The sequence below is a fragment of the Sminthopsis crassicaudata genome, chromosome 2, assembly GCF_048593235.1.
Source record: "Sminthopsis crassicaudata isolate SCR6 chromosome 2, ASM4859323v1, whole genome shotgun sequence".
In the NCBI taxonomy this organism is placed as follows: Eukaryota; Metazoa; Chordata; class Mammalia; order Dasyuromorphia; family Dasyuridae; genus Sminthopsis; species Sminthopsis crassicaudata.
Genome location: NC_133618.1, coordinates 432,506,647 through 432,532,883, shown reverse-complemented (window position 1 = coordinate 432,532,883; position 26,237 = coordinate 432,506,647). Strand labels below are relative to the sequence as shown.

The following is a 26,237-nucleotide window of genomic DNA, read 5'->3' as shown; positions in this document are numbered from 1 at the left end:
TTAGATCTCCTTTCCACTTGGTCCGCCAAATTAATGTCTCTAAAAATTAATCAGTGAAACTCTCCTCTTATGATTTCTTGCTATGATTAGTCATCTAATAAAAATAATAATAACCATAAATAGCTCTGGCCACACAATTAACAATTGTAATGCCATTCCATTCTATTCTAAGGGCAGCCCATGGGATTGCTTATCTCTGTAGCTTCTGGGCCTGTGTCACAAACACAATCTACTTTATAAGGAGGGGCAGAAGGATCAAGTTGTGAGAGGAGCATTACAAGGAGATGGTGGTAAAGCAAGATCTGGTCTACCCAGTGCTTTGCAAATGAGGAAACAAATTGTTACGTGCAAAGAAGAGAATAAAATCAACAGACTATATGAGTGGGAAGGGTCAATAAGTCCAAACCATTCCTGAGGAGGTACTCTTTTTGTCTACCTCTTTCTGGATAAGTTATAAAATCTCAACTTGAAAACTTTTGAATGAAAGTGAACCCACTACTTCTATTCCTTTTTGGAATGCCTCTGATTGTTCAGAAGATTTTTTTTTTTTTTATTGAACTAAAGGCTGTTTTTTTTCATGTCTCTATCCTGGACTCCTCTTGAGTCTCTCTCGTGAAGCCAAACAGAATAAGTTAAATCCTTTTCCCCTAAATACTACAAATTCTTGAAGATACCTATCTCTGTAGCTAATTCTCTTCTCTAAGCAAAACACCCTTAGTTTCTTCATTAGATACTTGTGTGGCAGTTTTATTTATTTATTTACTAGCTTAGTTATTCACTTCGGGCACAATCCAGTTTGTCTATGCCCTTATCAAAATACGTCATTCATTTTTGGACACAATATTTTATGCAACAGAAGATAGTGTGATAACTAATTCTCTGATTCTGCACATTCTGTTTTAATTAGCACAGCTTAATTCCCAGCACATTAGCTTTTGGGACTGCTGTGTCACACTGTTGAGTCAGTTGAGTTTATAGTTTATTGGAATACAATGATTTAAATGAATAGGAGAGGGAAGATATCAGAGGGGGAATAGAAGAAAGAAAACAGAATTGACAAACCATTTAAAGCTATGTTGTAAGCATAGCTTCTCTAGCTTTGATGGCTATGAAAGTAAAGAAAATCTCATCATCAAATCACAGAATCTCAGAGTTGAAAGGACTGCAGAGATCAACAATTACCTGAAAAGGAAATTCTCACCAGTAACAATTTACACTATCCTTCCCAAGACAGTTCATTTCATTTTAGGAAATTCTTAATTGTAAAATAACTTTTCCTTACATGAAATACAAATATGCATTTCTTTAGCTTCTACTCATGGTTTTATCTTCTAGGTCCTGACAAAAGAGGTCTTTTTCATCAGAGAGACTTTTAACATCTTCAAGATTTTCTTACCAAATCTCTTTTAATGTTGTTCCCTTTGTCTATATCAGAGAATTATTCATTCCCATGCTTGAGGTTTACAAAAATCTGGTTTGTTTGTTTGTATTTAGAATTGCCAAGATAGTAACTTCATATCTTTCTTTTGTGTTGAATTGGCTTATATTTTGTTTCTAATTTGGGACTATTTCATCTAAGATTGACATTTCTGAGGTAAATAAGATTGATAATGATGATGGTGATGATAGACATGAACATGTTTAACTGTTCAACTTTTCTTAAGCATATCTTCTGCTCAGGAGACTGTTTTCTTTTTCTTTTTTGACTGGGAATAACAACAATTCAATGGATAAATTCAATTGACTAACAACCATTCAATCAATTAATAATTATTTCTTAAGTGCTTACTACGTGCCAGGCACCAACAGCAGGAGGTTTGGAAAAAAATCTCCTGCAATAGGAGATACTTGACTAATGTCTTTAAAAAAGTAAGGAATTTTAGAGGTAGAAGTTAAGATGTAGAGCATTTCCGGTATTGGAAGCCAACCAATGCCAAGGCTTGGAGATAGAATATAGTACATAATGAGTGATGAACTCATTAAGTTATTATGATTAGACATTATAGTATGGGGAGTAGAGTAAAGTCTAATAAGCCCAGAAAGATAGAAAGGATCAAGATTGTGAAGATAAACTTATCACTGGAGATCTCCAAGTAGAGGTTCAGTAATGAATACTTGTTGAGAATTCTTTCTTTCATTCAACAAACACTTATTAGGCATCTACTCCAGGCAAGGCACAATGCTATCTTCTAGGAATAAAAAAATGTTTAAAATGTCATAATTCTTGCACTCAAGATGTTTATAATCTATTGTGGGATAGCTATGACATATTTCTAGATACATATCATACAAGTTTAGCAGTGATTGAGGCAAAAGAAAGATCTGGACAAAAGGTTTTTAAAAAATATAGGAGACAAAAATACTTTGTGTTGGAGGGGAACAGGAAAGACTTGATAGAAGAAGTGGTCATTGAGATGAACTTAGAGGAAAGGCAATAAATAAACAAACAAATGAATAAAATAAATAAGCAAATAAGCAAACACATAATAAGCAACCTTATTAGAGAACATCATAAAGAAATTTTAAAAATTCTTTAGAAGTACTTTTTGAACAAGTTGGTAACATTTCATTAAGAGAGAATGGGAATCTGATATTCGATTTATCAAATATAGTAGAAATTTTTTACATTCAGATGAAGTTTATAAAATGGCTACAATCCAATAATGGAAGGAAAAGGTCCTCTAAAGGTCCTCATGAACTGAGCCAACAATATGTCAACAAAGAAGCATCTAACCAGTGCCAAAGTCATGTGTATTTGTTTATGGAAATAGAATTTAGGATAGCAATTCAGAACCTGGTGATCAATGTAGGTTATGCAAGGAAATAAGAGAAACTAATATAATACTGCAGCCTATAAAATTTGGTATGTGCTAAATACACAGCAAAAATGATCAAATGGCTAGAATCATTTATCAATGTTGCTAACAATTTGGCTAATTATAGAACATAAGCAGGTCAGTAAGAGCAATAAGGTTGAAAAAGTAGCTCTTTGTTAATCTGTGGAGGGGTCTTTAAAAACCAAATTAATGATTTTGTGTTTTAACTAGGGGTAATAAAGATATGCTGAAAGTTTTTAATTAGAGCAATGATATGGTCAAACTGATGCCTTAGCAAATTATCTTAGCAGCTGTGTAAAGAAAAGAGATGAGAGACAAGGAGGTAAGCCTCCAATTAGGAGACTATAGCAATGATCCAGAAAAAAGGTAATAAGGGCCTAATAAGAGTGATAGCCATGTGAGATAAGAGAGAACATGTGAAAGATGAGGTAGTAGAATCAACAGGACTTTGCTTTCAATGAGACTTGAGAAGTGGAAGTAAGAAAAGAATTGATTACTTTGATTTTTGAATATAAATGACAAAAAAGATAGTAGTACCATCACCAGAAATAAAAAATGTGAAGGGAGGGACAGATTTTTTTTTTTCTTGTGAGGAAATAGGATATGGAAGAGATGATGATTTTAATTATGAAATTTTAGTTGAATTGGGTGGGGATGGTAGAAAAATCAAGTGGAGTTAGTAGTCAATTGGATATGTGGGTAACTGCAACTCAAATGAGACATTAGGGCTGGACATAATACGACATATATGTATATATACATCCAAAGCAAGACTCTGGGCTCAGTGCATGTAACCATTGTCCTGGAAGCAACTCTTCTGGATATGTGGCCTGTCAACCAGGCACATATATTTAAGATCCAGAAAAGAAAGTTCTTGTATCCAAAATCTTCTACTGTCAAATGGTCCATCAGAAACTGATATGATTTCATCAGTAGAAATGATATTAAAGGAGAAGCATTGCCATCTGCTTTGCTGCTACACCATAAGAACCATAAGACTTTTTCATAAGATTGGTAGTTAAAACCTTCCATATATGTTTTCTCCTCTTTTGGAATATGGGCTCTTTGAGAGCAGAGTATTCCATATTTTTTCCTTGTATCCTTAGTACTTAGCACTGTACTTTACACATCGTAAGTATTTTATATATATTATGTGTTTTTATATATTCATGTATATGTGTATTTATCCATATCTGGCCCCCATGATTTTGTAGAAGTGGTAAGTCATGTGTGGAATACAGTACCTCTTAATTCCCAACTTCAGAATTCCTCGTTTTCCCAAAATACATACATACATACATTTACACACACATATACACATATACATGAATATATGTATACATATATGCACATATACATATATACATACATGCACACAGATACATACACATGTATTTATGTATATACATATATATCTTTGATGGAGAAACAAAATATAGTCATTATACATATATATATATGCCATATATATACATATATATATATACACACATTTAGATAGATAGATAGATAGATAGATAGATAGATAGATAGACGAGGTTGAGATTTAACTGATTTAGGGAACTTCTGAATAAGGGAATCCCTCTCTACTGCTCTTATGCTGCATGTTGTCTTTTTTTGCAACTTACATCTTAGAGGATTGTTAAGAACATGAAAATATTGTTACTGACCTAGTGTCACTTAGCTAGTTTCTTTTAGAAGTAGGATTTGAACTTAGGTCTTCCTGGCTCCAAGATTATCTCTATCCATTTTAACATGCCTTCTTCTCCCTCCCCTCCTTCTCCTCTTCTAGGAATAGAAGGAAAGGTCATTTGCTGAGATACAAAGAATGGGGATAGAGTTGGAAGCCTAATCTATTGTAGAAAGCTTAATAGAATAACTCAAGAGATAAAAGGATTCCTACACAGCAATGAGGGTCCAGTTGAGATTGGACAATAAAAATTTGTAGTAGTCAACAAGTTCATGTCTTATCGAATTAAATCCATTGGTTCAGTAGTGGGGACAGGAGCAATTGGGATTGATCTGGGGTTGAGGAATAGTAAGGAGTGAACAGTAGGAAGAACAAAGGGGCAAGGGATTCAGAAGTGAAGGGTAAGATTATGGCATGGTACAACATAAAGATCACTGAATCTATAGTTAAAGGAAGGACCTCAATTTAAATACAGACCCTTCTATTTTCTACCTATGGAATTTTGGGAAAGTTTCTTAACTTCTCTGAGTGTCAGTTTTTTCCATTTTGTAAAGTGAAGGAGTTGTATTAGATAACTTTTTAGGTTCCTTTTAGCTATGATTCTGTGATTACAACCATGAATGAAGGAAGGCAAGATCAGAACAGGGGTGAATAGAGTAGAACACACAAACAGACTATGGAACCAGAGATCATGATGAAGTGTCAGAATTTTTGTAAAGAAGGGACCTATTCAAGTTAAGATTGTTATGTATCTTTGAAGATCCTCTGCCTTGAGTCAGTTCAGTTTTGTAATTTACCATTTTGTAAATCCCCTCTTTGATGAAGAAAGGGGGTCTTGCTTGGGTATCCTGACAGTTAACATCTGCCATGACTACTCCCTAAACCTGACCCTGATTTTGACCCTAACCACCTCCCAGTACTCCAGAGTCTCCATTCCATCCCTGGGATTTCCAGGCTCACAAAAAGATTAGCAGAGTACTGAGTGATTCAACTCTAGATCCACAGCATTCCAGAGCTAAAATGGAAAGAACCTCAGAAGTATGGTCAATCTGGCCATCCTTCTAATAGATAAATTTACTAACTATTCTCTCACATTCATTTCTCTGAGAAAAATCTTACTTTGGTCCATTTTAAAGCAATTTTTCTGCTTAATTTTCAAATTTAAAAGGCATTTACATCCTCTATTCCAGTCAGAAGAAAAGCAACTCCCACAATCTTTCCTCATAACTTAGATTCTTCACTCAGTCAATCATCTCACAGCCATTAGCTCTGCCCTTCTCTTAGAAATGGCTTCCCTCATTAGAAATGGATTGGTGTGAGCTACATCTTGGTGGTGGTGAAGAGGTTCTAAAGAGCAGATTCAACCAATCCCGACAAGAAAATGTCGTTTTATAAGCATTCAACAGCTAGCATTTAAGAAACAAAATATATTTGTTTTGCCAAGAGTCAGAAACTTTTGTCCAGGATTTAAAGTAGGGCTCCAGAATAAAGATTTGGATCAGGGTAAGGTGGTGTTTTAAGATTTAGAAAAAATAGATCAGGATGGTATAAAAGTAAAAACCATGTTGCTCCTTACCTACCAATTTCCAGAGTTGACTTCATCAGTGACTGAAAACTGGAAATGAACTTAGTGATTATACAAATGCAATTATAAAATACACATTGTCAGAGCTAGAAAATGTCTTGGGACATCACGTATGAGAGCTCAGAGATTTTTCAGAGATACTCTAAAAAATAGAATATCAGAGATTGAATCCTTCATTTTCAGTGGAAGACAAAGGAGGAAACAGAAATCCAGAAAGTAGACCTTGCTCCAGAATCCATGACTAAATTAATGGCAGAGATAGGACTCCAGTGTCCTGACTCCCAGACTAGAAAACTTTCCATTATACCAACTTGAGCTTCAACGGTGATTCCAATGGCATTCCTCAGTTACTAGTTTAGTGGAATCATAGGCTGGCAACAAAGTGAGAGTCTTATCACTTAGGCAATATCCTATTTAAGAAGGGCAAATTCAATTTTATGAGAGTACTTTTAAATGAAATAAAGTTGTATATTTTAAGAGAAAGACACCATAGAGTGGGAGAGAACTAGTTTTTGAATCTGGAGATTTGAATTCTAGTACTATACTTATTATGGTATTAACCTGAACATGTTTTTTCTTTTTGCTGACAATTATTTAATTACTAGGGCCATTTCTAGCTCTGATATCTTATATTGCTATTTCCTTTCAGAACTGACATTCTATGTTCTGAAGGTCTTTTTAGATATACCATTCTATGTTTTCATCTAGTGCTGACATTCTGTGTTCTAAGGCCTCTTCTAGTTGTGTTTAGTTTATATTCTCAGGTCCCTTATAGGTTTTACATTCTATGCTCAAAAGTCTCTTCCAACTCTGAAATTTGATGTTTTAAAGCTCCTTCCAGCTCTCACAATTCCAGCTCTCTAATTCTCACAATGAATGGTAGATAGAGTCAATGGCACACACTGAGTAACTTTATTCTTTTTCTTTCTTATTCTTTCTCTTAAATTCTGGGATTTTTTCTAGCCCAAAGTCAGACCCAAAACACCAGTACACAGGTGAAATGTAAGCCATGGGGCATCCCTTCATTTTAAATATGAGAAAATTGGATCTTCCAGAGTGGTTTGCTCTATTAACACTTGTCAAGTTGGTAGGAAATGTGGCATTAGAATGCAAGTCTCTGGACTCCCAGTTCAGGGTTCTTTCCTACTATATATTGTTCAATAGTACAAAATCCCTCCATTCTAGGGAAGTAACCACTATCTGTTTGGGATGTACTAATTGGTCATGATCTCAAATATGCCATGGAAACTGCTGTGCACATTCATCAGCACTGCTCTCAACAAACTGGTTTATATTGTTAATGATGGCTTTCAGAGGAAGGATGGTGCAACCTCAGGGGGGGGGTGGAGCTACTCTTGTATAAAATAATTGACTCCCCATCGGCCTTGTTTCCTGTCAGAGCATCCGGTTAGCGATGCAATGTGCCGAGTCGACTCATAGATGCTGTCTTGCAAGACCTGTCTTTACAATGAGAAGTTCAGCCCTGTGTGTTCTACTCATCCTGGTCTTGGGCTCCATCCCAGGTGAGTACTTAATTGCCTGCCACCTGTAGTTCTATCTACTCAAGATAGGGTTTCCATCTATAGGACCATTCAAAGAAATTTCTTTATTGTATCATAGAGCTGGGAAATATTAAACTTGTTGTGAAGATCCAGGGAGCTCATTCAACTTAATTGTTTTGCAAATCTTAAGGTGGCATATGAATGTAAGCAGCTGCTATTATTTGAGACACATCTAGTCAAGCCCCTTCATTTGACAGAAGATTTTCAGAGATCCAGGGAGAAGAGATTGTTGGTTGAACTGAATCACACAAGGTCACTTAGTTATCCAGCAACAAAGCCAGGCTTAGAATCTGAGTTATATTTTATCCTGTTCCACTGGATTATTCACTCTTTTAAGTTCATTGACTGGTCCTCCATAGCTTTTGTGGTTATTTTTCAGAATTGGCTACATCTTAAGTAAATATTAAATTTAATTCTATCAGAAACTGAGGGATTAAAATATGAGTAGTTTATATTTTTGTTCGATTGGCAGGGAAGGGGAAAGAGGAGATGTGGCAAGTAATTTTTTTTTCTTTTCTTTTCTTTTCTTTTCTTTTCTTTTCTTTTCTTTTCTTTTCTTCTCTTTCCTTTTCTTTCTATTTTCTTTGCCTTTCTCTTTTATTCCTTTCTTCTTTTTTCATTTCCATTTCCATATTCTTTTATTTCCATGGCAGAGGACTTATTTGAGATCATGCCCAAGTAGCACATCCCAAATAGATAGTGGCTTCTTCCCTAGAATGAAGGGGTTTTGTACTGTTGTGCAATATAAATAGAGTAGGAAAGAGTCCTCAACTGGGAGTCAGAAAACATGGGTTCTAGTTCCACATTTCTCTTTCATTCCTTCCTCTCCTCTCCTCTTTTCTACTTTTCCCTGTTCTCTGTTCTCTTCTGCTCTCTTCTCTTCTCCTTTCCTTTCTTCTCCTCTTCTCTGCTCTCCTTCCTCTTTTCTCTCCATTCTTTCTCTTCTCTTTTCTTCCCTTTCTATGATTTTCTTTGTATAAAATATTCTGCTTACTTTCAATCCCTTTTCAATATTTTTTAATGTTGTTATCTCTCTCCTTGGCTATCTTTTTCACCAACAGGAAAATAAAACATCATCAATTGGTTCTAGATAGGTCTGATATAGAGATTATTGGTGATCAGGAAGAAGATGTTGCCCATACCTTGAAGTAGATGCTAAATCATGCCCATTGATGTTACAGAAAATAGGGGGTAGGGTGGCAGCTATCCTTCTGAAAGATCATCCGGGGGTAGGAAAGATTGGTCTAAAGTAAAAAGGAATAGACAAAGTAGGATATGTCACAATTTTAAGCGCTCAGAAAATGTGAAGCATTGTGGTGAAATGATCCCTCTCCTGGGGCAGCATTACATTCTTCTATTCTGAAAAAAATGGAGGACCAAAGGAAAATATTGAATTTCTGACAATCTTTTAAAAATCAGATCAAATGCCATTAACTATCTTCAGACAATTCACTAGAGCTAGTAATACTAGTAACTTATATTGCTATAATACTTTAAAGGTTACAAAGTATTTTCTCTATCATTAATTCTGAAAAATGACTAGTGCAATTATTCTTTTGAAATGATGATCAGAATAATTGATTAAAGTACTAGGCTTGATATAATTCCAATATATAAATCTAGAAATGTAAAAATTATAATTACAGTTTATGGAATTCTCATAACAAAGTAGGATAAAACCTGGGAAACAAGCCAGTTCCTATTAAGGGGCTAGAGTGTCCTGAGAACACCTCTGCTTCCCTCATTTTGTATACCTTTTTTTCTTTTGAAGTTTTGTCCTCCTTGCCTTTTAAAATTTTCTTGCCAATGGGAACCCTAGTAGAGTTGAGTAAGTATGGTGTTAGGGCTCATCTGGAGAGCCTCGAAGCCCAATTGCTTGTGTTGAGATGTGGGACCAGATACCGCTATTCTGGTTCTGCTGTTCTTCCAAAGAAAGCCAAATTTCACCAGCCTAGCTAAAAGAGGACTGGACTAGAAGTTAAGACATCTGGGTTCTAGGAATGATGGTGATGATGATAACAAGTATTTTTGTAGTGCTTTAATATTTGCAAAGCAAAACTTTTGTTTACAAATATTATTTCATTTTATTTTCACAACAATTCTAAAAGGTAGGTATTATTATCTCCATTTTATAGTTGGGGAAACTGAGATAGACATAACTGAAGTGACAGACGATTCTGGCATATAGTCCTGATAATTTTATCCCTTACTAGCTTTGTAACTATAGTAAAAGCCTCTTAATAAAAAGGGGATATACCTATAAGGAGATATGAAAAAAAGTATTCTGTGAATCTTAAACTAAAACACTAAAGAAAGGAGAACTGGTATTATTATTCAAATTTTTTATATAAGCCAGAGCAGAAGAAAGGTACAATTTTCTCAAGGGAAAAACTAAGGCCCTGAGTTCGGGTAGTACTCACTTGTTCAAGGTCACTTAGTCCATAGTAAACTTAGAAAATAGAACTAGGTTTTTTAACTCCAAGTCTGACACACTTTACTCAAACAAAGGCCAAAGAAACCCAGTGCTTTGTAGTAGCCTTATTAATAATAACTCTTTATCTGGTATTTTAAGCTTTACAAGGCTTAATAATCCTGAAAAGTATATAGTACAAGTGTCATTATATACCTTTTATGGATCTGGAAATTAAATGTCTTTACTACATTTATTGGACTAGGAAGTTTATGAAAAAGGATTTGGACCCAGCATTGTTAACTCTGAGTCTTCTCCACTTTTCTCCATGTCACATTATTTGCTTAATAGTGGATAGATCTAGGGTTGATAAAACTTCAATTAGGAAACAGGTCTAGATGAATTTAGAATACATATTCAAATTAAAACAGGCTATCTTAAGTGTAGGTTTTGTTGTTCAGTTATGTCCAATTTTTCATGACCTTATTTGGTCTTGACTTTTTCTTGACTAAGATACTGGAGTAGTTTGCCATTTCCTTCTTTGGCTCATTTTACAGATAAATTAGCTGAGGTAATTGAGGTTAAAGGACCTTCACAGGTCACCCAGTTAGTGTCTGTGGCTGGATTTAAGCTCAGGAAGATGAGTCTTTCTGACTCCAGGCTCACCACTCTATCCTCTGTGTCATATGGCTGCCCTTTATGTTTAGGTAGAAAATAGATATTTGGAGTGACCTGTTAGCTTTGAGCCTACAGGCCAGTCATGTACTTTGAAAAACCAAAAAAAAAAAAAATGGTATAGTGGACAGAGCTCAGTATTAGAATTAAGAATGACTGGGTTGTATCTCAACTATGTATTATCTGTGTGATGTTAGTCAAGTCTTAGGAACATACATTTAGAGCTGGAATGGATTGTAGATATCTCTCTTACTTTATAGATGAGGAAAGTGGGGCCGAGAAGTTATGAGACTTGCTCAAAGTCAGAAAGTTAATAAATGACAGGAAAATAGATCCAAAATTGGTTACTTATTCTCCAAATGGGAGGCTCTTTCTACTATACTGTTAGACCATAGTTTTCTCCTTTGTTAAAGCAATAGCTTGAATGCATTGATCTACAAAGTCCTTTCCAAATCTAAGAATCTTTAAGTTGTTAAATAGTCTTAGGAATGAGACTAATCTGTGAGAATAGTGTTTATATTTTAAAGTTCATGGGAAAAGGGGCTTATACATTAAAAAAACATTTCTGTGCCATACATTTATTTAATTTTTTTAGCTACAAGACACTGCTCAATACCAAGGAAATATATACACACACACACACACACACACACACACACACATATATATATATATATATATATATATATGTATATATATATATATTTATACACACATCTATTAAGTATACAGTATATACACATACATATACTTATATACTTGTATGTGTACACCCATACATACACATTAAATTCCTCTCTGACTTCAGAAGATGACTCTGGAATTATTAAGATTTATAGAGAATTATCCTCATAATAACTTTGGAGAGAAGTGGAATAAATATCATCATAACTCTTTTACTAATGGGAAATGAGAAAAGGACTGACTTGTCAAGTTTATATAACTAGGAAGTGTCAAAGCTATCATTCAAACTCAAATCCTTTGTTCTCGGGGCTAGGGCTTCTTTACTTTGTAACATTGTTTCTTGTCTAAAATAGATAATTTAAAGTATGGATACAGATTTCTATGAATTTTGATTACAAAAATTGCTTAAGAAGAAGATTAAGTACTCTAAAGTCAAATAAGGAAAAAATTAAATAAGAGGGGGAGTTGGAAGGAGTTAGGAGAAGCAGCATTAAACTGGGCCTTGAAGGTCAGCTAGGTATAGTTTCAACAAGCAGAGGAAAGGGAGGGGCAAAGAATAGGAGGAAATGTTAAGGGATCATCTGAGAGTTCATTCCACAAAGCTCTAGTGGGCCCCACTGGCAACACTCACTTTGGGGGAGTGGTTGGCTGTATTCAGAAGCTATACTGTCTGTGAATTATATGCTTTTGATGATTTAATTACCTTATCTTTTGCATCTCTGCTTTTTTCCCAGATGTTGCCAGTGAAGATGTTATTCAGGTTAGTCCAGCTTTTCTGCTCTTCATTGATTCTATTCCCAGATCCCTGAAGACAGATGATTGGTGATGGACACCTGGGTGTTAACAATATTCATTCTACTGAGAGGTGCTTAATGGTCTGCGTCAGAAACATAAACACAGCTCCTTCATGAATGATTCATAAACAGACCTATACAAGGCATGTCAGATGTATGCAAGGGTTAGGTCACAGATCTTGAGAAGATAAAGTGTTAAAACTAGAACACAGTCAAAACGGGAACACAGAATCTAGAATACTAAAACTTGGATGGAAATTTATAATGCAGATAAGAATTTTGAGAGTAGGGTACAGCCTCAGGACACAAAGTACTAGAGGATCAAAGAAGAATAGCACATAGAATAGAAACAAAAAACTTCAAAGCTTATAAGGTCTTTAGAACATAGAATGTCACAGCTGAGAGGGATCTTAGAACATAGAATGATAGAGCTGGGAGGGATCTTAGAATATAAAATGTGAAAACTGGAAGGAATCTTAAGAAAAAAATGTCAGAGGTGGAAGGGACTTTGGACCATAGAACATAGAATGTTAGAATTGGAAGGAATCTTAGAACACAGCTACTTAGAGGTGGAAGGCATTTTAAAATACAACTTCCATTTTTTTAGTGATTTCAGGCTTATGTAATGATTTCTTTACAATGACCCTCTTGGGTAGATATTAGCATCTTCATTTTACATAAAAAAGAAGAGGTTCAGTTACTTGTTGGGATTATATAGTTTGTCAGTTTAAGAAGCAGGATTTGAATCAGCTTCTCTCTGCTGAGTCTGTCATTATTCTCCTTATATCACAAACCTTCTTAGAACATAAAATATCTTATCATGTAATCCAGAATGTTAAAATATAAAAGTATGTTAGAATCTTAAAAAGATATCAAACTATTAGACTTAACAGATATCTTTTGCTGAACTGAATTAGAATCCCTCCACTGAACATCTATATCAATCTCTTCATTTTACAAATGTAATAGTGTAATTACAAAATGTAAATGGTGTAATGATTTGCTCAAGGTTAAACAATGAGTGACAAAGATGAGATTCAAATCTAGTTTTTCAAATTCCCAATTAAAGTCTATTCCCACTCTGTAAGGTGAACCTGCTAAGTAAAAGATGTGAATTATCTTCATGGACTTTTTAAAAATTAGTTTTTCTTTATTGAAATCTTTGAGTCAATTTAGAATACAAACTTTAATCTTCATACTTTTTAGGTGATACTGTTAATAAATAAAGAAAATTTATGTATTAAATTTAACAAAAGCAAAAAAAAATCTAAGCATGTTATAGTAGAAAGATCACAAATCCTGCCTTAATCATATGCTACTTATCTGACCCCTGACAAACCACTCAAGGTGATGTATGAACCTGGACAATATTATTTCTCCTGTTCCATGTCTGCAAAGTCAGGATATTGGACTAGAGCCTTAAAAATTCTTTCTAGCTCCAAAGTGACAATTTTATGACCTTGTTAAGAAATGTTTTCTTTCTTTAAGACATAAGTATATGATCTGTAGATGACTATTTTCTTTCCTTAGAAGATAATAATGGTAGTAATAATGATAATAACACTAACATTTTGAGGTTTGCAAAGCACTCTCTTCACAACTATCCTGTCAGATTACTAGTGTTTTGCTTGAAGCCACATAGAAATTTTAAAGACACTGCTTAAATCCAAGTGTCTCCATTTTAATAAGATACTTTCTAAATATGGTGGAAAAGTTACAGTGGATATATTCTGGTTTCTCTTACAGGAATGCAGTAAATTTTAGGTCTTGGTGAAAAATTAAAAAAAAAATTCTGTCTAAAGGATTCTAATATTTTTCATAGCTCTGAAGGACTAACATACAGTTTCTTGATATACAGAATACAAATGAATATTGAAAGTTACAGATATACTGTTTTCTGAGCAACTAGTCAGAATAAGGATTGATAAGAGATTTTCTGCTTCTTGATTTTAGAAACTAAATAGGGAGACAGATTTGGATTCATGAAAAGGAAGAATTCAACAATTCAGGCTCCCTTCTCAATAATGACTTCTTTGGATGTATAAGTTTCTCTTCAGAGATGGATGACCCTTTTCAAAGCAACCAGAGAAACACTTTATTTAGTAAGAGACTAGACTAAAAGGCCAATTATGAGCATGTCCATCTTTGAGATTCCTAGATTCTAGGATTTTGTTAAATCAATAAATGGAAAACAATTCTGTAGTCTCCTAATTTATAGAAGTAGAACCTAGAGCCATAGAATCTCTGGCATTTTATTTCAATTCATATTTGAATAATCATTCTTAGCATGGTTTTCCTGACAAGTGTTCAGTAAGCCCATTCTGAAAACTTTCAGCTGGGAAGCCTACCCAAGATGGTCCAGGTCTATAGCCACAAAATTTGTCTTTGATATGTTGAACCTAGCTTAGTGAGGAAAGGTCCATCAGCTGAAGATTGCCTTTCAGAGGATTGTTATTATATTTTGGTTACAAAAAATCATAAAGACCATCTATTAAGACATGGAGACACCAATCTATTACCATAAAGTAGAGAAGAGATATTTTATTTAGGATGGGAGGAGTACTCTACGTTAGCAGGGAAGGTAGAATCAACTTTCTTGCTAAGCTCCCTAAGGTATCAAATGTTGATGAGACATTCCTTTACTTCTTTACTCCTTTTTTGTCATCTGATAAGTGGGTCTTCAGGGGAGGAAAGATAATTCTGAAAAAACTGACTCAAAAGGAATGGACCCTTAAATCTTAGAATAGTTGAGCTGGAGGAGTACTTAAATAGATATCTAATTTAATAGTGGCTTGGAACAGGGATTTTTCTGCAATATTTTGACCAGGTAAGTCATATAATCTCTATTAGAACACTTCTGGTGATAGGAACTCACTTCCTTTCAGGGACTTTTTTACCTTTTATTAGGCAGCTCTCTTTGTTAGGAAATCTTTTGTTAATAAGTTTTCTGCCTCCTTGTAACTTCTTCCTTTGCTACTAATTCTATCCACCAAGACAATGAGGAATAAGTTGAACTTCCTTTCCCCTTGACAGTCCTTCAGAAGAGGTCATTTAGATCTATCTTGAACACTTCTTATGAAAATGAGTTTGCTAAATTACAAATAAACTTGTTCTTCTCTTAGTTAGCTCCAATTGTTAGAATCCTCTAACACAAATCTATGTTCGTTCAACTTCCCTAACTTAGTCTCAGCTCTGCCTTCTGGAATCAAGCAGAATAAACTGAATCCCTCTAAACCAAGATAATCTTTCAGATATTTGAAGATATTAATTAGGTCTGTTCTTCATCCATTTTCAACCTTCATCTACCTTTCCTGATGGATCATTTCTTAGAGAAGATAGTAAATACGACTGTTTATTTTGAAGATAAAAAGCAAAAGCAATTTGCTTGTGACCCATGGAGCAGTCCATTCCTCTCATTGAGCTCACAGGCAAACACACATGGTAATGCATGAATGTCTAGATCACAGTTCCTTTGGTCTTTCTTTCAGAGAGGGAAAAGCCAAAGGCTAGAAATGGGGTAGCTAGGTAGAGAGAGATATTAACTCTCCTCCTTCTTTCAAAGCGAGATTATCTACCATAAATACAAAAGGATTCTCCTTTATTGGAAGCCTAAAATAGGTTTATTTTATCTCTTTTTATAGTATTCCTTTCTATCATGCTTTAAGATTTGCAAAATGCTTTCATTAGAACAGAACTATGACATAGATATTTATTTTTATTTCATAACAGAGGAAAATGATGCTCAAAAAGGCCAACTTATTTCTAGGGCAGTAGAGCTTAGAACTAAGGATGTAGTTGAGGACTAAGGAGCGGATGTAGTCCAACTCCTGAATGGTAAAAAGGAGGAAAAGGAAGTATCTAGAGAAAGAGACTGACTAGTCCAATTAGAATTAGATGGGTTCAATTAGGTTCAATTGGACAATTAGTAGCAGAGTTGGGACTGAAACCCTGGTTTTAAGATTTCAAATCCAGCGAGGTTTATAGTGTACTTCTGTCTGGGCTACAGAAAGTAAAGGTGTTTTCCTCCTCAGATATCCAGAAATTCTGCCCTGGTTAACAGGTAGATTGAGATAAAGAATAAAGACAAGTTCAGAAATGATGATATATAGGGGAGGAAGGTTCAGTTAGTAAGCAAGCATTTATTAAGCACTTATTATGTATCAGACACTCCATTAATCCAAGGGGATACAAAGTTCTCAAACTCAGGCCCTGTGCTCAATTACGCTCATTTAAATAGGAAGGGAATCATGAAGTGCAAGTAACTGTGCAAATAGAAAAGAGATGAATGCCATGTGTTAGGTCATTCATCTTGAAGAAGATCAAGGAAACCATTATAAAGGAAGTTGGCTCAAGCTAGACATGAAAGTAAGAAAATATTTTAACATGTGGAAGTTGAGAATTAGGGAGAATAACATGGAATGATACTGTGAATAGATGCATAGAGCTGGCAATCCATACAAGGCTGGGTAAAATGTGACAAGAACTGTCATAAGAAAGGGAAGCAGTGTGAGATCAGGCTAAAGAAGAAGGCTAGAACTAGATGTAGAATTTATAAATGCGAGATTCAGATTTATACTTGATTTGCTAGCCATGTGATAGATTTAGTAGCATGATTGCTGAATTGGGAATCAAAAGCCTTGACTCTGAACCTTGATTCTGCCACTTACTAGAATTGTGACTCTGAATAAATCCCTTTCCTTGTCTATATATGATAAAATGAACATGTGAGGCCAAATGAATCTTAAACTTCCTGATTAGTGAGGGACAGTGACACATTCTCTGACCTATCCATTATTAAGGTGACAGGTAGAATGTTTAGGATGTATTGAATGGTGTGTGTGTGTGTGTGTGTGTGTGTGTGTGTGTGTGTGTGTGTGTTGGGAAGAGGGATAAAGGCATATAGACACATTCAGAGCCTGTCAAAATAGTACAGGTAAGTGATAATAGAGTACATTTATTACACCCAGACTGCATTGTTAGAGCTGCATGTATAGTTCTGCCAATATGAGGAAGGAGTGGTATTTCTAGGAAGCCAAGAAAGGGGAAAGGGAGACCATCTAACCTAACCAGACATTCTGGCTGGATAGCTTTAGTCACTCCCATCTCTTTTCTAATGAACACAAAAAAGAGTCCAAGTCTGCCTTTACTACATGGAGAGAGTCCCACAAGTAAGCCCAATCTTGCTTTCAACCCCATGAGCTATAAATCCCACCCATTTTGAAATCTTCATAGTAGCTGGAGCCCTCTCTCTCTCTTTCTTCCATTCCTTGACTTCCTAGAAATGCTACTTCCTCCTCATATTGGCAGAACTCAACATGCAGCCCTAACAATGTAGCCTGGGTGTAATAAATACACCCATACAAGCATAGACACATGTACACATGCACATACAAGCATATATACAGACACTTGCTCCAGGACTGCTCTCACTTTTTTCTTTTAATAACAAAAATTCCCATTTTTGCGGTATCTTGAGTTGACTAAGAGCTTTCAATGAGGGAGTTTACCCAAATAAATCATAGAATATTAGCACTGACAGGAACCTTAGAGATCACAAAGTCCATCTTCCTAATTTTAAATCCCAGAGAGGTAAAATGACTTGCTGAAAGTCAGTTGGTAGATAGCAGGAGTGGGATTCAAACCCACATTTTCTATGGAATGTGCTTCCCCCATTGTCCTTCATTTCTCTCTCTTACTCACCCCATTCCTTATATTCTCTCCTCTCATCCTTCATCATCTATTGACGTCCCTGGTTCACTCCTTTAAATTCCTTTTAATTTCCATAACATATGACAATCCTGAGGATTAGAGATATTCAGAATTTTGCTTAATGTTATATAGTTAGTAAAGGTCCAAGTTGAGATTTGGTTTCAGGCTTTCTGGCTTAAGTAATCTAAAATGAGTAGTTGAGTTGAGTACCCTCAAACTATCATTTTCCATTAAAATGTTTCTTAGGAATGCCTCAGATGTCTCTGTTTCTATGAGATACTCATCTAAGACTTTGAACCCCTTAAGGGTAAAAACCTTTGCCTCCTCCTCAGCCCAAGGCTCTATCTGCACAGACAGAGCAGGTGTTCAGTAAATATTTGTTGAATTGGACTGATTGCATGTATCTTAGCCAGGTTTATTGAGTTCAACTTTTAAAACAATAGGTCTTTGATCTATATTTTCTATTTGATCTATATTTTCTACTATGCAATTCTGCTTCTAGCATCACAAATGGTGGTATGAAGGAAGAGTATCATAAGATTTAGAGATAGATAGGACTTTAGAAATCATCTGGCAATATATTCCCATATTATATAAAGGTAAACTGAGCCCAGAGAGGAGCAATGTACCTAAGATAACACAGGCTTGAAATAGTAGCGCCCAGGTACAAATCTAGGTATAATCTCTTTGGAATTTTCTTTTCCCACTTTAGATATCCTTAGATAATCAAAACACTGTAGCATTCATTTAAAAGGATGAAAATGATATCTTCAACAGTAACAGATTTTATGGGGACAGTTTTAATGGTTAGGTTATATAATCTGAGAAATCAAAGAAGAAAAAGGATCCATATATACAAAAATATTTAAGTTCTTTTTTGAATTCCTTTTGGCAAACAAGCAATAAGTAATAAACATTTACTAAGCATCTATTATGTGCTAGGTATTATGCTAATTGTTCAAAATACAAAAAGAAGAAAAATATAGTTTTCAAGTAGCTTACAATCAAGGGGGAAGGCAACATGAAAAGGAATAAAATAAAGCTATTAAATGAATACAACATAATTAACAGAGCAAAAATATTGGAATTAAGAGGGGTTGGGAAAGGCTTCATGTAGAAGGTGGGATTTTAGTTGGAGCTTAAAAGAAGCCAGGGAAGTCAGTAGTGGGAACAGAAGAGAAAGAACATTCTAGGCATGGGGAACAGCCAAAGAGAATGCCCTGCAGCCAAGAAATGGAATTATCTTGTTTATGGAATAGTGAAAAAGTCAGTATCACTGGACCAAAGAGTGCATACCAAGGAATAAGAAGGTTAGAAAGGGAAAAAGGGGACCAAGTTAAAAAAGGCTTTGAATGCTAAATAGAGCATTCTGTATTTGATTCTGAAAGAATTAGGAAGTCATTGGAGTTGAATAGGGAGCAGATATGATCAGATCTATGTTTTAGGAAAGTTATGGAATAGGTAATGCTTTAAGAAATAACGAATGGGATGGCTTCAGAGAATCCTGTGAGGATTTGTAAAAACTGATGCAGATAGAAGTGAACACAATTGGAAAACAATTTATACAATAATGTCATTTTAAAGAAAATTTCTTTCCGGAGAGGAGGAAAGTATATTTTCTACTAGGAGGTATTTTGAATAGTATTAACATAAGAGGAGGAGGCCAGAAAAGATTATTTTAAGTTAATTGAATGGAATCACATATAAATTAATATATTTCCCCAGTGTATAGAAATGTGGAGGGAATCAGACCTTGCTGATATTATATTCCTGGAGTCCAAGTTGTTCCTTAAGAAAAACTTAAGAGTAGAGCTGTTAAAGACTGCATTGGTTATTTAAGCACATTCCCAGCTTAAGGATCTTACATAGGAGATCAATCATTGGTTTGTTCATTCTTTTGGTCATGTAAACCAATCAAGTCATCTACTAAGCTCAGCAGATTTAGTGTCTGGCCTGAATTTAGGGGGAAAAAAAAACAACTTGATTCAATTTCAGCCTCAGATATTTCCGACTTTAAGCAAATTACTTGATCTTTGTTTTCTTCCATTTTCTCACGCATGAAATGGGAAAAAATAATGCCCTTATCTCTCAGGGTTGTTATGAGGATGAAATGCGATAATATTTATATAGAACTTTGCATACTTTAATGAAGTATGTAAATGCTAATATCTCCTGCTGCCACTGCCATAACAACAACAATAACTGTTACTACCACTACTATAACTATTACTACTACTACTACTACTACTACTACTACTACTACTACTACCACCACCAATAATAACAACTAGGAAGATGATGTTCTATGTGAATTAAAGGAGTCCCCACACAATTAAATCATTAAGTATTTTCAGGACTGGAATTACAGTACAGAATGGGACTTTTGAACATTGATTATTAGAACTGAATGTTAGAATGTTAGAACTGGAAGAGATATTAAGGCACAGAATACTGGAGGTTCATTTGATAAAAATCAATAGACAAGTTCAATATGGACTCCATGTTGATCCATATTCTTAGAACAGGAAAGAAAGTGTTTCCTTCATCTCTTATCAGTCAGAACTTATTTAGTGACCTCTGAAACAGTAGAAAAGATATAGGCTATATAGATAGGTAAGCTGAGTTCTAATCCAGGTGCTGCTACTGACATGGGAGTATATGTTGTCATAGTAACTTCTACCTACCCAAAACATACCAAAGTCAGTGACTCCAGGGAGCAATGCATGGGTGTGTCAATGTGTAGGCCTAGATCAACCTTTGTGATAGGTGGGTGGCATTCATGTGAACTTGGAACAATGGCCCACTTAGGACTCTGTGGGCAAGGGTGGAGTGGGGAGAAGGGTGATTTAGTGAGTGGTCCTGACTAAATGTACAGGATGTCCCTCCAACAAGACTGGGCCAGTACCAGGTCAATACTCACATCAGGGAAAATTAACAGTCAGAAAATTATTTGGAAAAAAATGGAAAATTCTAGCTTCTTTTAACTGAAAGTTCATATTTTTTAACATATTGCTTTGGATTGGAAGAGTCAGAAGACTGTATGTAATGTGGTTTCATAGGTCACAAAAGCTATTGCTCAGCATTTGGATATTGTAAAATTTACTCATCAGATATTTCCACAGAGCCAAGTTTTCTCTACCTCTTGTTGTTCTTGTCATAGTAGGAAAGGGACTTGGTTAGCTTTGTCTCATTAACCTTACAATTGTTCTTATGAAATGAGTCACCTATTACTATTGCCTTATATGAGGAAACTGAGTAGCAAAGAGTTTGACTAGTTTAGATTATGTTAAAATGAAGAGTAGAATCAACTGATAAACATTTATTAAGTACTACTATGTGTCAAGCACTGTGCTAGGCACTGGGAATAAAAAGACAAAAATTAAACAGTATCTGACTTCAAAGAATTTATATTCTATTGAAATAGAAACCAATCTCAAGGAGCTTCTGACTCCCTGTCCATCTGGCAAATATCACTGGTTCTCTATTGAATCTTAGATTTTCTCCCTTGAAAAATGAGGGACAAGATAGCCTGTAAGGTCCTATCAATCTCTGAACATTCATTGTTCAGTATTTTAAGATCTCCACCTGGTTTTGACACTTTGTGTTCTGTATTCTAATGTCCATTGCAACTCTGACATTCTGTATTAGAATTTGACTTCCAGTATAATATTCTTTGATTCCTATAACATGGTCTCTAAAAACACCAAAGAACTTTAAATGAGAAGGACTTTGCTTCTTTGTTATTTTTTATTTTTTTATATCTGTGCAGTCATACAAAATATATTTTGATATTAACAATACCATAAAAGAAAACAGAAAAAAGCCAAGAAAATAAAGGGAAAAAAGTATCCTTTGATCTCCATTCGATTCTATGATTTCTTTCTCTGGAGGTGGATAGCATTTTCATAAGTTCTTAACAATTTTTGTATCATTGTATTGTCTAGAATAGCTAAATGTTCATGATTGATCATTGTATAATATTGCTGTTATTGTGTATACTGTTCTCCTGCCTCTGCTTATTCATTTGCCTCAATTCATATAAGTCTTCTCAGATATTTCTGAAAATATCCTGCTTGTCATTTCTTATAGCACAATACTATTCCATCATAATCTTATGCCACAACTTGTTCAGCCATTCCCCAATTGATGAGCATTCCTTCAACTTCCAATTCTTTGCCACCACAAAAAGTGCTGCTATAAATATTTTTATACGTATAGGTCCTTTTCCTTGATCTCTTTGTGATAGAGACCTAGCCATGATATTGCTGAGTCAAATGGTATGCTTGGTTTTACAGTCCTTTGAGTATAATTCCAAATTGTTTTCCAAGATGGTTGGATGAGTTCACAACTTCCACCAAAAGTAAGTAAGGTGCCTCATATTTTCTTAGGTTGAAAGGACATGCTAAATAAAGCTGTCCCAGAGAGAGGCCACCCAAAGTAGAGGAAAAATTTACATGTGGAGGACTATATATGAGATGGATTTTCTGCAAGGAAAAACTTCCTAACTGGGAGTCAAGTAATCTGAATGCCAGTTTCAGTTTTGTCACTAAGCAGATATGTATCTTTGGACATGTCACCCTCCCCCTCACTAAGTCCCATTGTTCTCATCTCTATAATAGATGGAATTGTGCTAGATGATCTCTTAAGATTCCTTCTAGCCCTTAACAATGACAAAAAAAAAAACAAACAACCACCACCATCTTTTAATTACAAGTTTGACTACTCTGTAAATCAGAAAATCTGCGTTCTAGTTTCAGCTCCTTCACTTTCTGATTGTATGAATATGACCTTATACAAGATTCTTCCATCCCTTGGATATCATTTTTTTTTTTATCTACAAAATGAAAATAGTTTTTGAACTTCCTGTTACTAGGGCTTGCTGTGAGAAAAATCCTGAATAAATAATCCAGCAATCTAGAGTGTGTGTCCATTATTATGATTCAGTCTCTTTAGGGCATACTGGCCTTCTTCAAGAACTAGCAGTTTTTTCCCTTTCCTTTTCCTCCTTTAATGGGCATTGTAGAAGAAATAGCTCATTATATCATTTAGAATTTGAATGTGTTTTTTCCTACATTAAAAAAAAAAAAAACAATTGAGACTATTTGTGTTTGGATTGGGCAGTGTCTATTTGGCTCACCTAGGATCCCTATCATAGTATGAAAAATCTAACTCTGAGGAAGAGCAAGAAGAAATGACTCATGTTGTAGCCTGACCTCTTATGAGAGAAAAATTGAGGGCTCATTTATTTCACTTGAGGCTCTTTTAGAATTTGTTCTTAGCCTTGACTTTGTTTTATCTCTTACATTTTTTTAAACATTAATTTTCATTTCTTATGTTAGTTTTTACTCCTAAGTTTGTTCTAACTTTTGAGTTTCTTTGTTTCTCTTAATTTTTTTCCTTTCCTTTTCCAAAATCAGCACTTTCTTCTAGCCTATAGGTTTATTCTATTTTTTTGATTTGTTCTAAACTCTGGTTGTATTCTAGATTTTGACTAATTTTTGAGTTTGACTTTGCTCTACTCTTTTAATTTATTATAGCTCTTGACCTTGTTCTAACTCCTAGTTGTAGTCTACATTTTGTACTAAGATCTAAACTTGACTTTGTTCTATAGGTTTATACTAGATTTTTGTTTTTAATTCTTGTCTTTATATTAGAGCTCAGAATAGTTTTTGAGCCTGATTTTGTTCTAGCTGTTGAATTTATTTTAATTCTTGAATTTATTCTAGTTTTTTATTTTATTCCAAATCTTTGTTTTGTTTTTTCAGCTTGATTTTTTTCTAGCTTACTCTATTCCTTGGAGTTCAAAGAATTTGGAGATTGGTGGTTTAGTCGTCTCATGCAAGAAGATAATAAGTTTAATAAACTGTCATGATATCAAATCTACTTCTATTTTCCAGGATCCATGCAGTGATTTTCGGGAATTTGCAGGCAAAGATGGAAGGCTTGCCTGCACAAGAGAAAATGACCCAGTCCGTGGTCCTGATGGCAAAACCTATGGAAATAAATGTTCCATGTGTGCAGAACTTTTGTAAGTACAGAAGCAACTTTGAACTAAAAGTTATCATTTCTTTCAATTATAAATGTAAAAAACAAACCTTTATTTAAAGAAGGCATCCATTGATTTATCTCACTTCCAAAAAAGCCAAAAACACATGGTGTGCCATGAGCATTTTTTTTCCCCTTTGCTGAAGGGGTTTGATTGTGTTTCTACATAGACCATTTATTTCTCCATACAGCCTGAAAGAAGCTAAAGAGAAAGAAAAGGAAGATCACAATAGAACCCGCAGAAATGCTATAAAAGTAAGTCCTGCCATTTGTGGCATTTTACCATTTCTAAAGTACTTTGCTCATAACATTGTAGAGGTAGTACTCTTAGCTCTCCTTTGCAAATGAGGATCATTCAGAAAACAGAACTGTCATATATAGTCACAAATATCACAGCCTGGATTCACTTCAGGTTGACACCATGTCCAGTGCTCTTTCCACTGTCCTAGGCTGCTTCTCTCTCTCTCTCTCTCTTTTTTTTTTTGAATTAGTAAGAAAAGTTGAATATCTCTTAAGTCTGTGTCATGAACCAGATAAGTTCATTCATATATTTGTTTATAATCCATATCCTTCCCTTCATAGGTAAAATCATCCTGAAACCATTTCCAAAGAGTTACTAACTACATCTTGAGTTGTGAATATATTTTCCTCTTTAGGCTCCATATTTTGATTTACTTTCTTGACCTATTTGGCATATTTGACTGTATTTGAGACTATGTGTATATAACAATTCAATTCCCATCCCTGCCACTCTATTTGTATGTGACCTCACTTACAAAGTACATACATAATTTCACAGACTGTGAAAACTAGTATTCCAAAAATTACTTACACAAAAGGAAAATAGACATTTGCCCAAAGTCTGACGTTTAATAAGGTGGCAGACTCTGAGCTTAATGATGTAGGCTTCATACTTTCAGTTAGTAGCTTTTTCTATTGCACACATGCTTGGGTAATTTTTAAATTTAAGTTTATTTCTTCATCTATTTTTTCATCTATCCATCCATTTATTAACCATTCATTCATCTATTTATTCCTTAATTTATATATTTGTTTGTTTATTTAGAGTATTATTCCATTCTTTTAATAGAAAGAAATCAAAGAGATTTTCTCAGGCAGATGAGCATTTTAGTCTTTTTGTCCTTTTTCCTTATGAGTATTTAAGTTCCAATCCATTCAACAACCATTGATTAAGCACATAGTATTTATAGAACCATATGTTGGGGAATTAGAGGTGCTATAAATTTATAGATAATAAACTTTGTCTTAATGGATGTTAGTCTAGTTGGTGATATAAGACATCAATATGGATCATTGTAATTCATAATAATTCATAATAAGAATGTTAAGGATATGAAAACTAAGTATTATGTCAAGAAGCAGGGGAAGTAGATTATTGACTAAGGAAATTGCGTTGTTTTTGAATGAAGTAGAATTTTATTAGAGCTTTCAGAGATGATTAAGGAAGAAGATATCAGGTAAAGGGGCAACATAGGGGTCTTCAGAGTTAGAAAATAATGTAAGCAAAGCCATAGAGGTAGAATATTTCAGGGTATGTACGCATAGGAAACTCTGCCAAATTTTACTACAGCATAGATTATGTGGTAACAATACAAGATTGTAAAGTAGTAGAGTACTGTTAGGTTGCAGAGGAGAAACTTTACTTGGGAGGCAATAGAGAGTCACTGAAAATTTCTCTTAAGCAGAGATCTTACCAATGCTTGAGGTGGTAGGGAAGAAAGCATAGGGAAGCTTGTGGAAAACTTTTTTGATATTCCTTAATTAAGCTTTCCTCCAATGGTAGGTACATTGGAGATGCATGCTTTATATCTAATGGACATAAAAAATGAATAGGAAGTTAAAACCCAGGTATCTGTCTCCCTTCTGTAGGCCATATGCAATGAATTCCAGGATCAGATGAGGAATGGCATACTCTTTTGCACCAGAGAGAATGACCCTATCCAAGGCTTTGATGGCAAGCGTTATGGGAACAAGTGCTCCATGTGCAAAGCCTTTTTGTGAGTATGAAAAGGGGTAGCAGGAGGTTTGTTTGAGACTATTTAGAGGTTATCCCTTTGCATAAAATAAATCTTTATTCTCATTACCTCATTTCTCATTTTCTTTCCCTACATTGAATAATTTTCTTTACAGGCACATATTGGGATGTGAAAGTGAGGGCAATGTTTTTGTTCTCTTGCAGGATAGGACTATGAACTACTGTTCAATAAATAAATAAATAAATAAAC

At 34.7% G+C, this 26,237-nt stretch overlaps 1 protein-coding gene across 3 annotated transcripts in view; it reads left to right on the top strand.

The window, feature by feature from the left end:
* Positions 1–7,504: 7,504 nt before the first annotated feature.
* SPINK5 (serine peptidase inhibitor Kazal type 5) overlaps positions 7,505–26,237 on the top strand; it is a 64,905-nt gene continuing 46,172 nt past the window's right edge. For all 3 annotated transcript variants that reach the window (XM_074292156.1, XM_074292154.1, XM_074292155.1), the window contains exons 1-5: positions 7,505–7,635; positions 12,178–12,203; positions 23,844–23,974; positions 24,183–24,246; positions 25,882–26,009. In XM_074292156.1, the coding sequence (XP_074148257.1) occupies positions 7,527–7,635; positions 12,178–12,203; positions 23,844–23,974; positions 24,183–24,246; positions 25,882–26,009 (458 nt within the window). In that variant the 5' untranslated portion in view covers positions 7,505–7,526. The remainder of the gene's footprint in view (positions 7,636–12,177; positions 12,204–23,843; positions 23,975–24,182; positions 24,247–25,881; positions 26,010–26,237) is intronic.